Consider the following 15,403-nt stretch of genomic DNA (forward strand, 5'->3'; position numbering starts at 1 on the left):
ACCAATCAAATTAATTCAGAAACATTTTTCTATTCTTTGAATTATTTATAATAAGATAAATAAAATGTATTTCTTATTCTTCACTTACTATTAGTTTCATAGCGATATGAACAAACTAATGCAAATTATAATTACTAGTGACCCAAATTAATGACCTGGGTTACACTTGTAAGCTTTCAAATGATATATGGTTTGTCAAGATTAGTTTAGGTTTAGTATAGGATATTACTGTTTTAAATATGTAATGGATTTGGGCCCACCGGTGGGCCCGTGACAGTTAACAGGTTAAATACAAATATACCAGTGCAACATAATACTGGTTTTGTGATCCAGGGTCACAAATGCACATGTAATATGTTGAATATATGGCAAGTATGTTTAACTTTAAACTCTGTTATAGTTCAGTTCATCAGAAGAGATCAGAACCAGAGCCCAGCTGTGTGTCTATGAGGAGTGATGCGTCTATGATTCGCCCAGTAGATTTTAAAGGTATAGTGGAGGATTTTCCCGAATTTTAGAAAAGAACCACCCTCTCCACTTTTTGAAAAAATGCACATACGCAACACTCTACCTGCTCCCGAAAGGGAACGCCTATTAAACGTGTGCCCGAGAGAGCATGCACAAGCCTAGTTCTCCTCATGCACGCTCTGTTTACAAGTTGCTGTCGGCATGGCTCATGTTGCAAATTATAAACTAACTCAAAAACATTCATGCAAGACAAAATGTCAAATGCCCTTCCGTGTTTTATTTACTTATTATACTGATCGATTGAGTGAGGACTCAAGACATGATCTGCAATGGAGAAGTAGCTTGTTGCATTTGTGTAATAAATACTATGGTGAACACATTGGAATTATCAAAAATTAACGCACAAGGTTTTAGAACATTTCAGCGTGATACCTTTTACCATTTGGTCATAAGGCTACTTTAGACAAATTGAGATGTTTACCGTGTCTGCGCGGTGCGTGACTTGTGCCAGGGCTAGCATCGCTAATCATAGCTTACATTAAATTTTACTAGCAGTGAATTTAAATGGATTTCTCCAAATAGCATGCCAAACTTTACCTGTCGAGTAGAAACTTCGCGACTGAGGCATCAGTGGGAAGCCCAACCTGTGCTTTTAGCGCACGCCAGCGTGTGAAATATTCTCCCAAAAACACTGGTCTTGTTTCTTTCTTCAGAGGCCTTTCTCTTCTTGTCATACAATTCGTAGACACTTTTTCTCTTGCGACCCTCAGACATTTTGAAAAAACCCGGTGAGAACGGCGAGCTTCAATGAATGGCTGAAACCGTAGCTCACCACACATATACACCTGAAAGTGCGCGTGCGCAGAAAGCGAAAACTACCTAGGGACGAGCACGTACGACGGCCTTACGTAAACATATCACCAGAATGATTGACAATTGCCAATAGTCTTGATGATCCACCCGGAAAAAGAAAATCCTCCACTATACCTTTAAGATGGAGATACACAGACTGATCTCAGGTATTATATATCAACAAAATATATGATTAAAAAAGACATTGTGTTTGTTAATGCTGTGGTTAATTTTACAGCCATGAAGTCCTCAATAGGTCAAATCTGATGAAGAAGTTTGAGTGTCTGAATGAGGGAACAGCACAGCAGGGAAACCCAACACTCCTGAATGAGATTTACACAGAGCTCTACATCACAGAGAGTGAGAGTGGAGAGATCAGTAATGAACATGAGGTGAGACAGATTGAGACACAATCCAGGAGAGCAGCAACAGAGGACACACCGATCAAATGCAGTGACATCTTTATACCTTTACCTGGACAAGACAAACCCATCAGAACTGTGCTGACAAAGGGAGTCGCTGGCATTGGAAAAACAGTCTCTGTGCAGAAGTTCATTCTGGACTGGGCTGAAGAGAAAGAGAATCAGGACGTCCAGCTCATATTTCCACTACTTCCTTAGAGAGATCAATTTGATGAAGGACAAAACACTCAGTCTTTCAGAGCTTCTTCATGTCTTTTTCCCTGAAACTAAAGAAATGGAAATATCCAAAGACAAATATAAAGTGTTGTTCATCTTTGATGGTCTGGATGAGTGTCGTCTGTCTCTGGATTTTCAGAGTGATGTGAGGTTGTGTGATGTAAGTGAATCAGCCTCAGTGGACGTGTTGTTGACGAACCTCATTGTGCATGGGGAATCTGGACATATATTAATCCTTGGTGTACAATCGGGTGAATATTTCCAGAACAACACTTCAGCTGCGCTGTCATGAAAACCCATCCAGCTGTGATCAGTGTGGCAAGAAGTTCAGATCCTCATCATATCTCATCAAACACCTGACAGTTCACGCAGTTCACATATTTGTTAGGTGTGGCTCATTTATATCTTGTGTGCACAAAGTCCAAACTCCACAAAAAATATTACACATGCACTACCGCGCATCTAAAACAACCAGAATCGATTCTATACGGAGTATCAAAGGTTTATAATAACCTTAATAAAAACTAAGCCGTGAATGTACATTTATGTAGCTACTTGAAAGAACGGATGGAGGAGGTTTTTTAATCGATATGTAATTAAATGTTGATCAAGGTGAGTGTTAAGGTCTTGAGACGCGCTTTAAATGTGACTTCCGCATTCATATATTATTTATTTTTTTATACAAAGGACGTAAATAGTTCTTTGACATTTTATTTGATAATTTTTGTTTTATGATATTTCAAATTAACCTGGTTTAATTGGTTTCATGTTGTCTGTGGGGTTTTTCCCTTTGTGTAGCCTAATAGGCTATTCGAGTAACATTGTGTATTTGAGTGAACGCCATGTCTCATGATCCTGTTTCTCTGACTCTCAGATCCTTTCAGCTGAATTATTGTTTGTCATTTCCATCCAGAGTCAGTGTTGAAGATCATATTCTGTTTCAACTGTTCAGCTTCATCATGGATGACACACAGACATCCAGAGATGAAGAGTTTTCTCCAGGATGCAGGTACTTTGAATAAACACTAGATTAAATCACCTTTAATTGACAGAATTAGAAGTCTCCCAAAAACATGTTTGTGTGAGTGTGTGTGTGTGTGTGTGTGTGTGTGTGTGTGTGTGTGTGTGTGTGTGTGTGTGTGTGTGTGTGTGTGTGTGTGTGTGTGTGTGTGTGTAAGTGAGAATTTTAATAAAAACAATAAGACCATAGCTCAGACGTGTCATATTTATATTATGATGTTTTAAATACAAGGTATTCATGTTTTTATAGATATTAGGCAGAGAGACACATCTATGAAAGCACTCAGTGCGCCTTTTATGGTTTTTGTATCAACATTGTAAATTAAAAGATCATAAGTGTTTTTTAAAAATAAACTAATAGTAATACAGTAATTCAAAGAATTCACTTTAATCTCTCTCTGTTATAGTTCAGTTCATCAGAAGAGATCAGAACCAGAGCCCAGCTGTGTGTCTATGAGGAGTGATGCGTCTATGGATGTGCCACTACATTTCAGGTATAACATTTCTTTATATTCAATTTAAGTTATTTAGTTATAAACCACAAGTGGTCTGGTCATAAAAATGACAGCAAACAGAAATTGACCACAAAGTAAAATACTGTTTGTTTATTACAGTTGTGACCTTCAGCAAGTGCATTGTTAATAAGATCATAAACTGTTGTCGAAATTATTAAGGTAATATCAGAGTGTCTGATTCCTGATTAATTCCTGGTATAATTCCTTGTATAATTCCTTAACCCTCTGGGGTCTATGGGGTTTTTGGGGTCCTTGAGATGTTCTGACATGCCCTGACATTTGTGCTTTTTTCAGTTGCTTATAAACATATTAATGGAAAAGATGTAATTACACTCTATTTAGCACAAACAGGGCTACCATAATATGTGAGCAACATGCATGTACATGTTTGTATTTTTGAGAGAATAATGTTTATGCATGGTTATTGAAAAAACTAAAAACTAAAGTTTCTGAAATAAGGCCACAAAACACATACTAAATATGTGTCAATAAGACTTTTGACTAATGGATGTTGTCGCCTAGAGTTTTTTCTTCAAAATGATGTGAAAATCATCTTGCCTAATCATTCACATAACATAATACATTGATTTAAATCTTGTAAAACACTTTTTGTTTGTAAAGGCAATATGCGCAAGGGGCGTCAACGATTCAACAGCATCATGCATATGTAGTGGTTCACACCTGAGGAGACAATGGGGCCCGCATACTTAATGAGCCATTCATTCAGGTGTGTCACCTATAGCCACAAGAAAGAATGCAAGAGCAATATATATATATATATATATATATATATATATATATATATATATATATATATATATATATATATATATATATATATATATATATATTCTACCACAGTTGGAAGCATCTTATTTTTTATTTTATTTTTTTTTTTACAAATTGTGCTTGCAAATTGTATAATATCCAAGGAAAACATGTCTAGTAATTGTGCAGTTAATTCTCATACTGTATTTTCAGTTTTGGAATATGTACCCTCTCCCCAAATTTGTCAATAATAAAACAATAAAAATTATTTAAAGAAAAGGCTTATATTTACCTTTTAAAATTTGTTTACATCTACCTTGTAAATATATATTTTTTTATTAAAAAGGTTACAATTACAACAACAATTCAAGTGTAATCTTTCTTTGTAAAAACTAAAGTATACATTTTATCATACATATTTCAAAGTTAAGTATTCATTACTTCGAATATAGCCTACATTGACAAAACATACTATGTTTAACATATTAGCAAAAATTGGCAAACAAAAGCTTATTTGAGGATATATTTCAGTCGATTTTTACTCATCTCAGTATAGCAATACAGTTTGCTAAAAGCGGATCATTCATTCACACACAGAAACACGATTCAAATTTAAATTCGTCTTTTTGCGAGCTGTGGTAAACAGCGCATCTCTGCCGTTCATTCATTCACAAACAGAAACACGATTCACTTGAGAATGAAAAAAACTTACAACAGTATTCCATCCGTTGCTCCTCGAAATACCAGCACTTCTGAGGTACATTTTCCATTATTATTATTATTCCTCACAGCGCTGCGAGACGGTGTAAACAAGTACAATGATCTGAATAAACTTGATGTGTTTTCTCGAGCTGATATGGGGGCGTTCACAGTTTGTATGGATTGCCTCAGTCATTTGCGTTTGCGCTCTCCGTGGGCGGGGCAGATTAAAAATAGTTAGCTGAGATGAGAACGACTGACATCTCTCTCTTTTCATAAAGATTACATAAACAGAGAATATTTATTTTTAATAAAAATGACTTCATTTAAAAGAAGAGAATTCAAGCTTCATGCCTGTGTGTCTGTATGCCCATTTGACTGAGTATTCGCTGAGTTATTGTTCATTTTCGGACGCGTTTCAGAATTGACTTCACTGACAGAGAGGAGGCAGAACTCGCATCATGTTTATTTTTCTTTATTTGGCGAAAAGCACACCACTTTGTTTTTATTGTGAGTATACACAAAAATAATACACACCTAACAGGATCGATTGATGTATAACACAAGCATATAAGATAAAAATGTATATATATATATATTTTTTTTTTTTCACTGATAAGGAAAAAAACGAGCCGCCGACCTCAGGGGGTTAAATCTGTTCGGTTACAGTTACATTTCAGCAGAAGAGATCAGAACCATAGCTCAGATGTGTGTCATATTTATATTACAATGCTTTATATACTAATTATTCATGTTATTATGGCATTCGTATTAGATATTAGGCAGAGAGACACGTGAAATTGCTCAGTGCAGTTCAGGTTTTGTATCAACATGGTGTAAATGTAAATATCATAAGTTTTTAATGATACATGAAAATCAAGCAATTCAAATGATTCACTTTAATTTCTCTCTGTTTTAGTTCAGTTCATCAGAAGAGATCAGAGCCAGAGCCCAGCTGTGTGTCTATGAGGAGTGACAAGTCTATGGATGTGCCACTACATTTCAGGTATAACATTTCTTTATGTTAAATTAAAATTATTCAGTTATAAACAACAATCTGTATGGCCAACAGAATGATAGCAAGCAGATATTGACGACAAAATAAAATATTGTTTGTTTTTTTGTTTGTTTATTATGGTTGTGACCTTTAGCAAGTGCATTGATAATAAGTTCATTAACAACCGTTAATTCTCTGATTCTCTGATGTTTCAGTTCAATCCCTCCACCCAGAACATCCGTAACAAAACCCCTCTGTAAGAAGTATGACCACTCTATGAATCAACTACAGGACTTTAATGAAAGCAGGTATTTTGCTGTCAGGTAAATTGTAGGGGTTTTTATTGTTGATTTTTTTGCAGTGCATTATCACACATTTCTCAAATACATTATTAGAAACGGACACATTTCATAAAACCAATTATTTGCTTAGTGTCTCATGACACTGAAAACAAGACATTTTGCTTTATTTTTTAACCTCTTTAACTCATGTAATAATGTTGTATTCTAATTTTACAGCCAAATAGTCCTCATCATGTTCAGATCAAATCTGATGAAGAAGTTTGAGTGTCTGTATCAGTGCCGCTAGTAGCCATTTTGGTGCCCTAAGCATAATTCCTTTATGATGCCCCCCCCCCCGACCCCGAAAAAAAAAAAAAAAAAAAAGTTTGTTTTTGCCAGTTTAACTTTTTATTACCAAACATATAACTCAATACCAATAATAACACAATAGCAGCATCACAGTATAAAACTTAAGAACACTAAAAAGAGAAAGTAAAATCTTCACAGCTTTGCTGCCTTTGTAAACATATGTAGAATAGCCAACACTATTCAGTAAACAGAATAGCAAAATAAAAAAAATTCTCAAAATAATCCAGACATGTTTTTCCCAAATTCAATGTCACTTTGAATAAATTACATTTATTAGACAAAATATTCAAACAAAGAATCTTATACCGGAAAAAATTATAAACATTTAAAACTGTAAGCATGGCAGCCAAGGAGTTCTCCCCCTTTATTCCTTATTTATCAACTATTTGATAAATCTAATCTAATCTAATATAAAAGCATAATAGAATGAGGTGCAATAATGCACACAATTCAGCAGTAATGTTTGCTTTATATCATTCATAATGACATTTTATATTTATATATATATATTTAACAGGAATTGTTAGCCTACCATGTGCACTGCACTGACTGCTAACGTTAACTGTTACTGAGAAAGTATTAACCACCGTCACGTCAAAATAAACCATAAACTACTGCTCAATATCTAAAGAAAGTAACAGCTAGCTGGCGTCAGTTATTTGTAAAATAGGTAATGTTTAACAGTAAAATCTCAATTTAGCTTGCACCGAAGTTATAAGTTATAATAATAACATAGTTTACTAACATTAACGTCAGCAAGTTCGATGCGCATTACGATTAGCAGCAGCACCATGCAGCACATTTCCCGTATTTAACCCTCTGGGGACCAAGCTGTTTTTGGGGCCCTTGAGATGTTCTGACATGCTCTGACATTTGTGCTTTTTTCAGTTATTTATAAACATGTTAATGGCAAAGGTGTAAATTCACTCTATATAGCACAAACAGGCCTACCATAATATGCGAGCAACATGTATGTAGATGTTTGTATTTTTAAGAGAATAATGTTTATGCGTGGTTATTTAAAAAAATAAAAATGAAAGTTGCTGAAATAAGACCACAAAACTCATACAAAATATGTGCCCACAAGACTTTTGACTAATGGATGTTTTCTCTTGGAGTTCTAGCTTCAAAATTATGTGAAAATAGTCTTGCTTTATCGTTCACAAAAAAAAAATACATTGCTTTAAATGGTGTAAAACAGGTTTTGCTTGGAAAGCCAATATGCGAGGGGGAGGAGTAGTTTACACCTTAGATTACCCAGTCCCACCCACTCTGCATAATGACTCTGCATAATTAGCCATTCATTCAGGTGTGACACTGACTGAGCCACAATGCAAGGACAAAATAGCCTATATATTTAGAAGAAGACTTATATTGACCATTTAAGATTTTGCTTACATCTATCTTGTAAATATGTTTTGCTATTTTATTAAAAAGGTTACAATTACAACAATAATTACAATTTCAGCAATATTTCTGCAAAAAAAGTACTCTTTCTTTGTAAAAAAAAAAAAAAAAAAAAGATTATAGGCCTACATTTTATCATATGTATTCATTAGTTTGAATATAGCCAACATTGGAACATCTTAGTCTATGACTTTATTTTTGACAAAATAGTATTTTATATATATGAGCAGAAAAGCTTATTTGATGTGACAGTATATTCTACAGTAAAAACTGTACCCAAATCTAGTCAACAAAATGTTGTCTTTCATACTTCGCCTGACTGTAACGCAGTAACTGTAACTGTAAAAGCAGTTTATTCTTTCACACACAGACGCGCGATTCATATTTAGGCTAAACAGTCTTTACAAATATGTACCCTTCATTCATCTCACAGAAACGCTATTCATATTATAGAAACGCGATTCATCTTTTTGTTTACATAAGCCTACAACGTTATTCCATAACGTTATTCCACATTAACACTTGAGAAAGGATAACTTAGCCTACCTCACTCCTCAGCGGGATCTGCTCCTCATATCAGCACGGAAAATTTTCTCCATAAGGTAGGCTATATTATGCCTCTTTGTTTACAGCTGATGTGGGGGCGTTTCACAGACTGAAATGGTTCTCAGAATTTGCGTTTGAATAGCACGCGCTCTCCGGGGCGTGGTCAAATTACTTTTGAATGGCTCCTAATGAGCTCGACTGGAGTCGCTCTCTTTTTATACAGATTACAGAAGCTGATAATATTTGTTTTTTATATAAATTACTTCATTTAAAAGCTGCGATCTCAAGCTTTATGCCCGTGGGTCTGTTTGCCTGTTTGACTGAATTTTCGCGGAGTTATAGATAATTTTCGAACGCGTTTCAAATGGGAGTTTACTGACAGAGAGAAGGCAGAAATAGCATCATGTTAGTTTTTCTTTATTTGTCAAAAAGCAAAACACTTTATTTGTATTGTGAGTATACAGAAAAAAAATAGAAACTGAACAGGATCGATTGATGTATTACACGAAAATGAAAGATCAAAATTAACAGAGCATTTTGTGTTTATTTTTCATTGCTAAAAAAAAAAACGAGCAAAACGCGCGGGCGCGTTTTTGGTCCCCAGAGGGTTAAGAATGATTAAACATGGACTTACCTGCAAGTGATGCACGGGCATCATCTCGCAGTTTCCTTTTCTTTCTTTTCTCAGATCCTGACTCCTGCTGTCTTTTCGGGGCCATTTCCAAAAAAGTTGCCTACTGTCTGTCTGTCAAACTTCGTCAGGCGCCCGCGCGAACGCGTCCTTCGCATTCGCAAAAGCGCCCGCGCGAACAACCGGCACGGACCATCCAACGGTGGGCGAGGGGGCGGTACTTTCTAGACTAGAGCAATTAAATTATCTTGTTCCCCCTTTTTTGTTACATATACATGGCTAGAATGTGCCTAATAATATTTCTATAGGCTACTGAATTAATATCGGCATTATAATATTTTTTTTCATTATGGTGCGTTCACACCGGACGCGAATAGCGCGTCAGGCGCGAGTGATTTCAATGTTAAGTCAATGCAAAGACGCGTTTCGCGCGTAAAAAATTCCTGCGGCGCGAATGAGGCGTAGAGCGCGGCGCGGTAGACGCGAATACGCCTCATTCGCGCGTCAAGTTCGCGCGAATGGCGCGAATTGAGCGTCTGGTGCGTTAAGCGCGTTACGCGCGAATGTTTTATGTAGTGCTTTTTGTGCATTCTCGTGTTTGACGCGAATTCGCGTCTGCCGCCCGAGTTGAAAAATCTGAACTTCTGCGTCAATTCGCGCCGCGTTAACCAATCAGGAGCCTGCTTCAGCTGCTTGCTGCTGTCACGTGGTGAAGTGACAGTTTATAATGTTATTTTATGTTTGGCCTCAATAAATTATTTTGTAATATGACTAAAATGCACAACAAAGCACATCTTTCAAAATAAAAACTCGATTTCAATATATGAGAGATACTCATTTTGTATTGAATGCAATTTATTCCATATCTATATGAAACATTATTAATGTAATGTGAAGACAACAAATACAATTTAGTGTATACAAACTAAAAAAAAAATCACAGGACAGGTTTCACTTTTGGAGGCTGGCTCCATTTATTATCAAAACAAAAATAAATGACAGATTAGGTGGGTGCGGGCGAGGGTGAACCTCGCGCCGGGCTGTACAGCGCGGGCTCGTCAGGCAGCGACCACTCGAGGCCGAGGCCTTATACGGCCTACGCTGTCCTCGTCAGCGTCCTCACCGTTAGGTCCACCAAACCTAGGTCCTGGACCAAATTGTGAAACTCCTGAAACCCTCCGGAGAGTCTGGTGGACCCGAGTACAGCGACGATGTCCCCTACGCAGCTGTTTCTGCTCTCCAGAGCATATACGAGCTGTGACTCTCTCGATTAATGCTAATGCTAATGCTCGATAAACATCTAAAAAAGATGGCCGCCAACGGGTTTCGAAACTTTCGCCTCTGACGCGCGTAAATGTCGCTTCAAACTTTTGTTTTTACGCGCGTCAATCTCGCTCTTGACACGCGAATGTACACATGTGGTCAAGCGTCAAACTAGACGCGGTAGACGCGAATTTGACGCGCTATTCGCGTCCGGTGTGAACGCAGCATTAGGCTATTTTTGGTGCCCCCTCAGCACTTGGTGCCCTACGCACAGCGCGTGATGCGCGTGGTGGGAGCGGCGGCGCTGGTCTCTATGAGGGAACAGAAAAGCAGGGAAATAATATTTATATATAAATACAATACAATTTTATATAGGGAAAAAAATGGTGTATAATAATTTTTTTAGAAGATATGAGGCTTTTCCTGTTTTTTCTTTTTTTGACATGACTTTAATCCCTCGCCATAGCAAAACCGTTTGAGATATTCAATATCCGTTCACATTTAATGTATTTTCATCATGTTGAAAAAGTTTAGTGGGAATTAAATAAACCACTTAAAAGGAGTAGGTAAAAATTCAGAGGCTGATTTTGCAAAAAATCCACATTCAGACCAAAATATCTGACTTCCTGTTGGTCGGATCTAATGACTATAAGTAGAAAGTTGTCCAACTCGAAACATTTAGAAAGTGACAGACTTCCTGCTGCCAGTTGGTGGAACTTTGACTCACAATAGTCACATCCATGTGATCGGCCTCTTACAACGAACACACAGTTGAAGTTTCATCAAGATCAGTTAATGTATGCAGAAGTTATTACACACTTCCTGTTTCCCTTTTTCGCTGTAAATTCATTTCCTCGCCACGGCCAAACCGTTCGAGATATAAAAAATCCGCTGGAAATTTATCATCCTCAATGTCTTAACTTCATGCACACCAAGTTTGGTGGCGATCAGATGAATTACCTTGGAGGAATATATCAAATTCCAGAGCAAGCGTTTTCCAAACAACCCTAAATAGCTGACTTCCTGTTGGGCTGGTGTAAAAAGTAAAAGTTGTTTGGCTTGATGAGATCTATATGTGTACTGAGTTTCAGACTAATTCATGCTAGAATGTATGATATATGGACCAAATTTTCGGACCCCATTTAAGGGAGCGCTGTTGAGCCCCCCTGCCACGCCCGGGTACCAGCTTCAGCCCGGCTCTGATGGCCGCGGGTTCTGACCTGTGTGCAAAGTTTCAAGAGTTTTCGAACAAGTTAAGGGCCCCAAAAGTGCCCGAGAAGTCGTAAAAAAAAGAAAAGAATATAGAATTTAAAAAAAACCTTAGGAAAACCTTTCAGGGCTTGGGCCCTAATAATAATAATAGAAATAAATAATCCTTAGGAAAACAATAGGGCCTTCGCCCTCTCCATTCTTGGGCACTAACTAATAATAATAATAATAATAATACAAAAAATTGAAACTTTAGGTTTTAAGGAATAATCACACAATTTTTCTTCCATGTTTTAATTTTAATAGTAAACCTCTGTTGTAAAGGACTTTGCCAAAAAATAAAAGGAATTGTTAATTATTTTCCGATTACATTTTAAATTGGTGCACACACACACACACACACACACACACACGCACATATGTACAATTGTACAATCAGGGTGCGAACTGCACCATACCCCCACCCCTCCAAAATCATTGACCCCCCTGAAGGCCATTGTGTTATTCACACCCGGATTAGACGCTTCTTGATTATTAAAATTGAATTAAACCATTAAATAGAAAAAAATTAATAGAAAAAAATAAAACCGATTTCATATGGCCGTAAAAATGTTAAGTTGTACACGTTGTCATGATCCTGGTATTCTTCTCTTACACTCTTCCTCCCTCTTCTGGTCACACTCATTATTACATCCTTTCACGCACACACATTCTCATTCATTATCTCATTCGTTCTCAGCTGTTTCTCATCACCTCATCTCTTCACTCTCTCTCCTCACCTGTTTCCCACCTTCTCTGATTAGACTCTCTATTTCTAGGTTTTCCTTTCTTTTGTTCTTTGTCAGATTATTGCCGAATGTTACGTACCTGTTTGTCTGCAATTCCAGCCCTGTCTCGTCGAGTCCTGTCTGGTGCGTGTTCCTTATACTGACAACATTATTACCTCGCCTCTGCTTTATCCAACCTCCAGCTAACGTGAGTGGTCCACGGTTTGGCGTTCCCGTGCTCTCTTCGGACCCAGCCTCTACAGTATCTCAACCTCCGGGATATCCCGTTGCCGGCCCAGACCGCGTATTTCTGTTCCATTATTGCTGAGAGACTTTCTGTTTCCTTTGGCCGAGATTCTCTTCTGTTGGATTTAATACTGAGAGACTTTCTGTTGGGTTTTCATGCCTTGCGACCACCTGTGTTATTTTGCCTGAACTGTGTTTCAACTACTGTCAAGTCGCCTTCTGCTTTTGGGTCCTCTCTCCTTGCACCTGACACACGTAGTCATTTAAATTAATTAGACATGCTTTTTGATTAGAAGAGTAAAAATTGAAGCAAGTAATCACTGTTATAATTATGCCCCCTTAAGCCCTGTATTTTAATTTTACAGCCATGAAGTCCTCAACAGGTTTAGATCAAATCTGATGAAGAAGTTTGAGTGTCTGTATGAGGGAACAGCACAGCAGGGAAACCCAACACTCCTGAATGAGATTTACACAGAGCTCTACATCACAGAGAGTGAGAGTGGAGAGATCAGTAATGAACATGAGGTGAGACAGATTGAGACACAATCCAGGAGAGCAGCAACAGAGGACACAGCGATCAAATGCAATGACATCTTTAGACCTTTACCTGGACAAGACAAACCCATCAGAACTGTGCTGACAAAGGGCGTCGCTGGCATTGGAAAAACAGTCTCTGTGCAGAAGTTCATCCTGGACTGGGCTGAAGGGAAAGAGAATCAGGAAGTCCAGCTCATATTTCCACTTCCTTTCAGAGAGATCAATCTGATGAAGGACAAAACACTCAGTCTTTCAAAGCTTCTTCATGTATTTTTCCCTGAAACTAAAGAAATGGAAATATCCAAAGACAAATATAAAGTGTTGTTCATCTTTGATGGTCTGGACGAGTGTCGTCTTCCCTTACATTTTAAAAAGAACGAGACTTTACGAGATGCAAAAAAAAAGAAATCACTGGACGTGTTGTTGACGAACCTCATTGTGGGGAATCTGCTTCCCTCTGCTCTCATCTGGATCACCTCCAGACCAGCAGCAGCCGATCTCGTCCCCTCTGAGTGTGTCCATCGAGTGACAGAGGTACGAGGCTTCAATGAGCCACAGAAGGAGGAATACTTCAGGAAGAGGATCAGTGATCAGAGTCTGGCCAATACAATCATCACACACCTGAAGTCATCAAGGAGCCTCTACATCATGTGCCACATCCCAGTGTTCTGCTGGATCTCTGCCACTGTTCTGGAGAAGATGTTGAGCGAAGCAGAGACTGGAGAGATTCCCAAGACTCTCACTCAGATGTACACACACTTCCTGATCCTTCAGACCAACATCAAACATGAGAAGGACTATGAGAATAATGTGACCGATGAAGACCTGATCCTCAAATTAGGGAAAGTGGCTTTTCAACAGCTTGTGAAAGGCAATGTGATCTTCTATGAGGAAGACCTGAGAGAGTGTGGCATTGATGTGACAGAAGCATCAGTTTACTCAGGATTGTGCACTCAGATCTTCAGAGAGGAGTTTGGCTGGTATCAGGGGAAAGTCTTCTGCTTTGTTCATCTGAGCGTTCAGGAACATCTAGCGGCTCTATATGTGCATCTCTACTATAAAATCAACAACACAAATGTGTTTGACTCAAACACCAAACAGAGTTTGCTGTCTAAAATGAAGGGCTGGTTTCAGCTCAATTCACCAGAAGAACATGTGTCATTATCTGCGCTGCATCTGAGAGCTGTGAATGAGGCTCTAGAGAGTAAAAATGGACATCTGGATCTTTTCCTGCGGTTTCTTCTGGGTCTGTCAGTGGAGTCTCACCAGATTCTCCTACAAAGACTAATGAAACAGACAAGAAGCAGATCTGACAGCAATGAGGAAACAGTTGAGTACATCAAGGAGAAGATCAGGACCATTGACTCTCCAGAGAAATCCATCAATCTGTTCCACTGTCTGAATGAACTGGGTGATCGTTCACTAGTGGAGGAAATACAACAGTATCTGAAATCTGGAAGAATAAAGAAAGCCAAACTCTCTTCATCTCAGTGGTCAGCTGTAGTCTTTGTGTTGTTGACATCAGAGGAGAAGCTGGACAAGTTTGATATTAATGATTTTGTTGGAAGAGACGATAAAACTGAACAACTAAAGGTTCTTCAGAAGCTTCTTCCTGTGATGAAAGAATCCAGATCAGTTCAGTAAGTATCAATCAGAACAATCAGTTCACTGTTAAAACATTAGGAAAATAAAAGTTCATAAATCTTCAGTGCTGCAGATGTTGTCTAGAGTTCAGTGGTCAGTATTTGATGTGTTTCTTAAACAGTGACATTGTAAAATTCCTTCAGGCATTCAAACAAAGTCAGAAAATGTGTATGAATAAATAATTCAGGTTTACTAGTTGAATGTTCTTGCACATAAAGAAGGAATTTAAATATTTTAAATAAATGATAAAAGAAATTAAGACCAAGCAAACAACTGGAGAAACAGCTCATTTATCAAGTAGCTCAAGTCTTCTAAAAAACATTTGATGTATGGTTTATATAGACTCATACATTTAAATTTTACTATTAGAAGGACAATTAAACATTACTTGATGTTTAGATTAAAATTTACTAAAACTTCACAATTTTACTGTGAGATTGACAATAAAGAGTTTGTGAAATTAGTGATGGTTATCTAGTAAAGTGCAGATTTAATGTATAGAAAGTCATTACTTTTGCAAATATTTGAAATGGAATTTCAAAAATA

At 37.6% G+C, this 15,403-nt stretch overlaps 1 protein-coding gene across 1 annotated transcript in view; it reads left to right on the top strand.

The window, feature by feature from the left end:
* Positions 1-1,964: 1,964 nt before the first annotated feature.
* LOC309506235 (NLR family CARD domain-containing protein 3-like) overlaps positions 1,965-15,403 on the top strand; it is a 33,387-nt gene continuing 19,948 nt past the window's right edge. The window contains exons 1-6 of the mRNA XM_082179967.1: positions 1,965-2,570; positions 2,872-2,967; positions 3,386-3,472; positions 5,880-5,966; positions 6,173-6,280; positions 13,042-14,853. Of these exons, the coding sequence (XP_082036093.1) occupies positions 2,918-2,967; positions 3,386-3,472; positions 5,880-5,966; positions 6,173-6,280; positions 13,042-14,853 (2,144 nt within the window). The 5' untranslated portion in view covers positions 1,965-2,570; positions 2,872-2,917. The remainder of the gene's footprint in view (positions 2,571-2,871; positions 2,968-3,385; positions 3,473-5,879; positions 5,967-6,172; positions 6,281-13,041; positions 14,854-15,403) is intronic.

Source organism: Leuciscus leuciscus, assembly GCF_965113295.1.
Source record: "Leuciscus leuciscus genome assembly, chromosome: 9".
In the NCBI taxonomy this organism is placed as follows: Eukaryota; Metazoa; Chordata; class Actinopteri; order Cypriniformes; family Leuciscidae; genus Leuciscus; species Leuciscus leuciscus.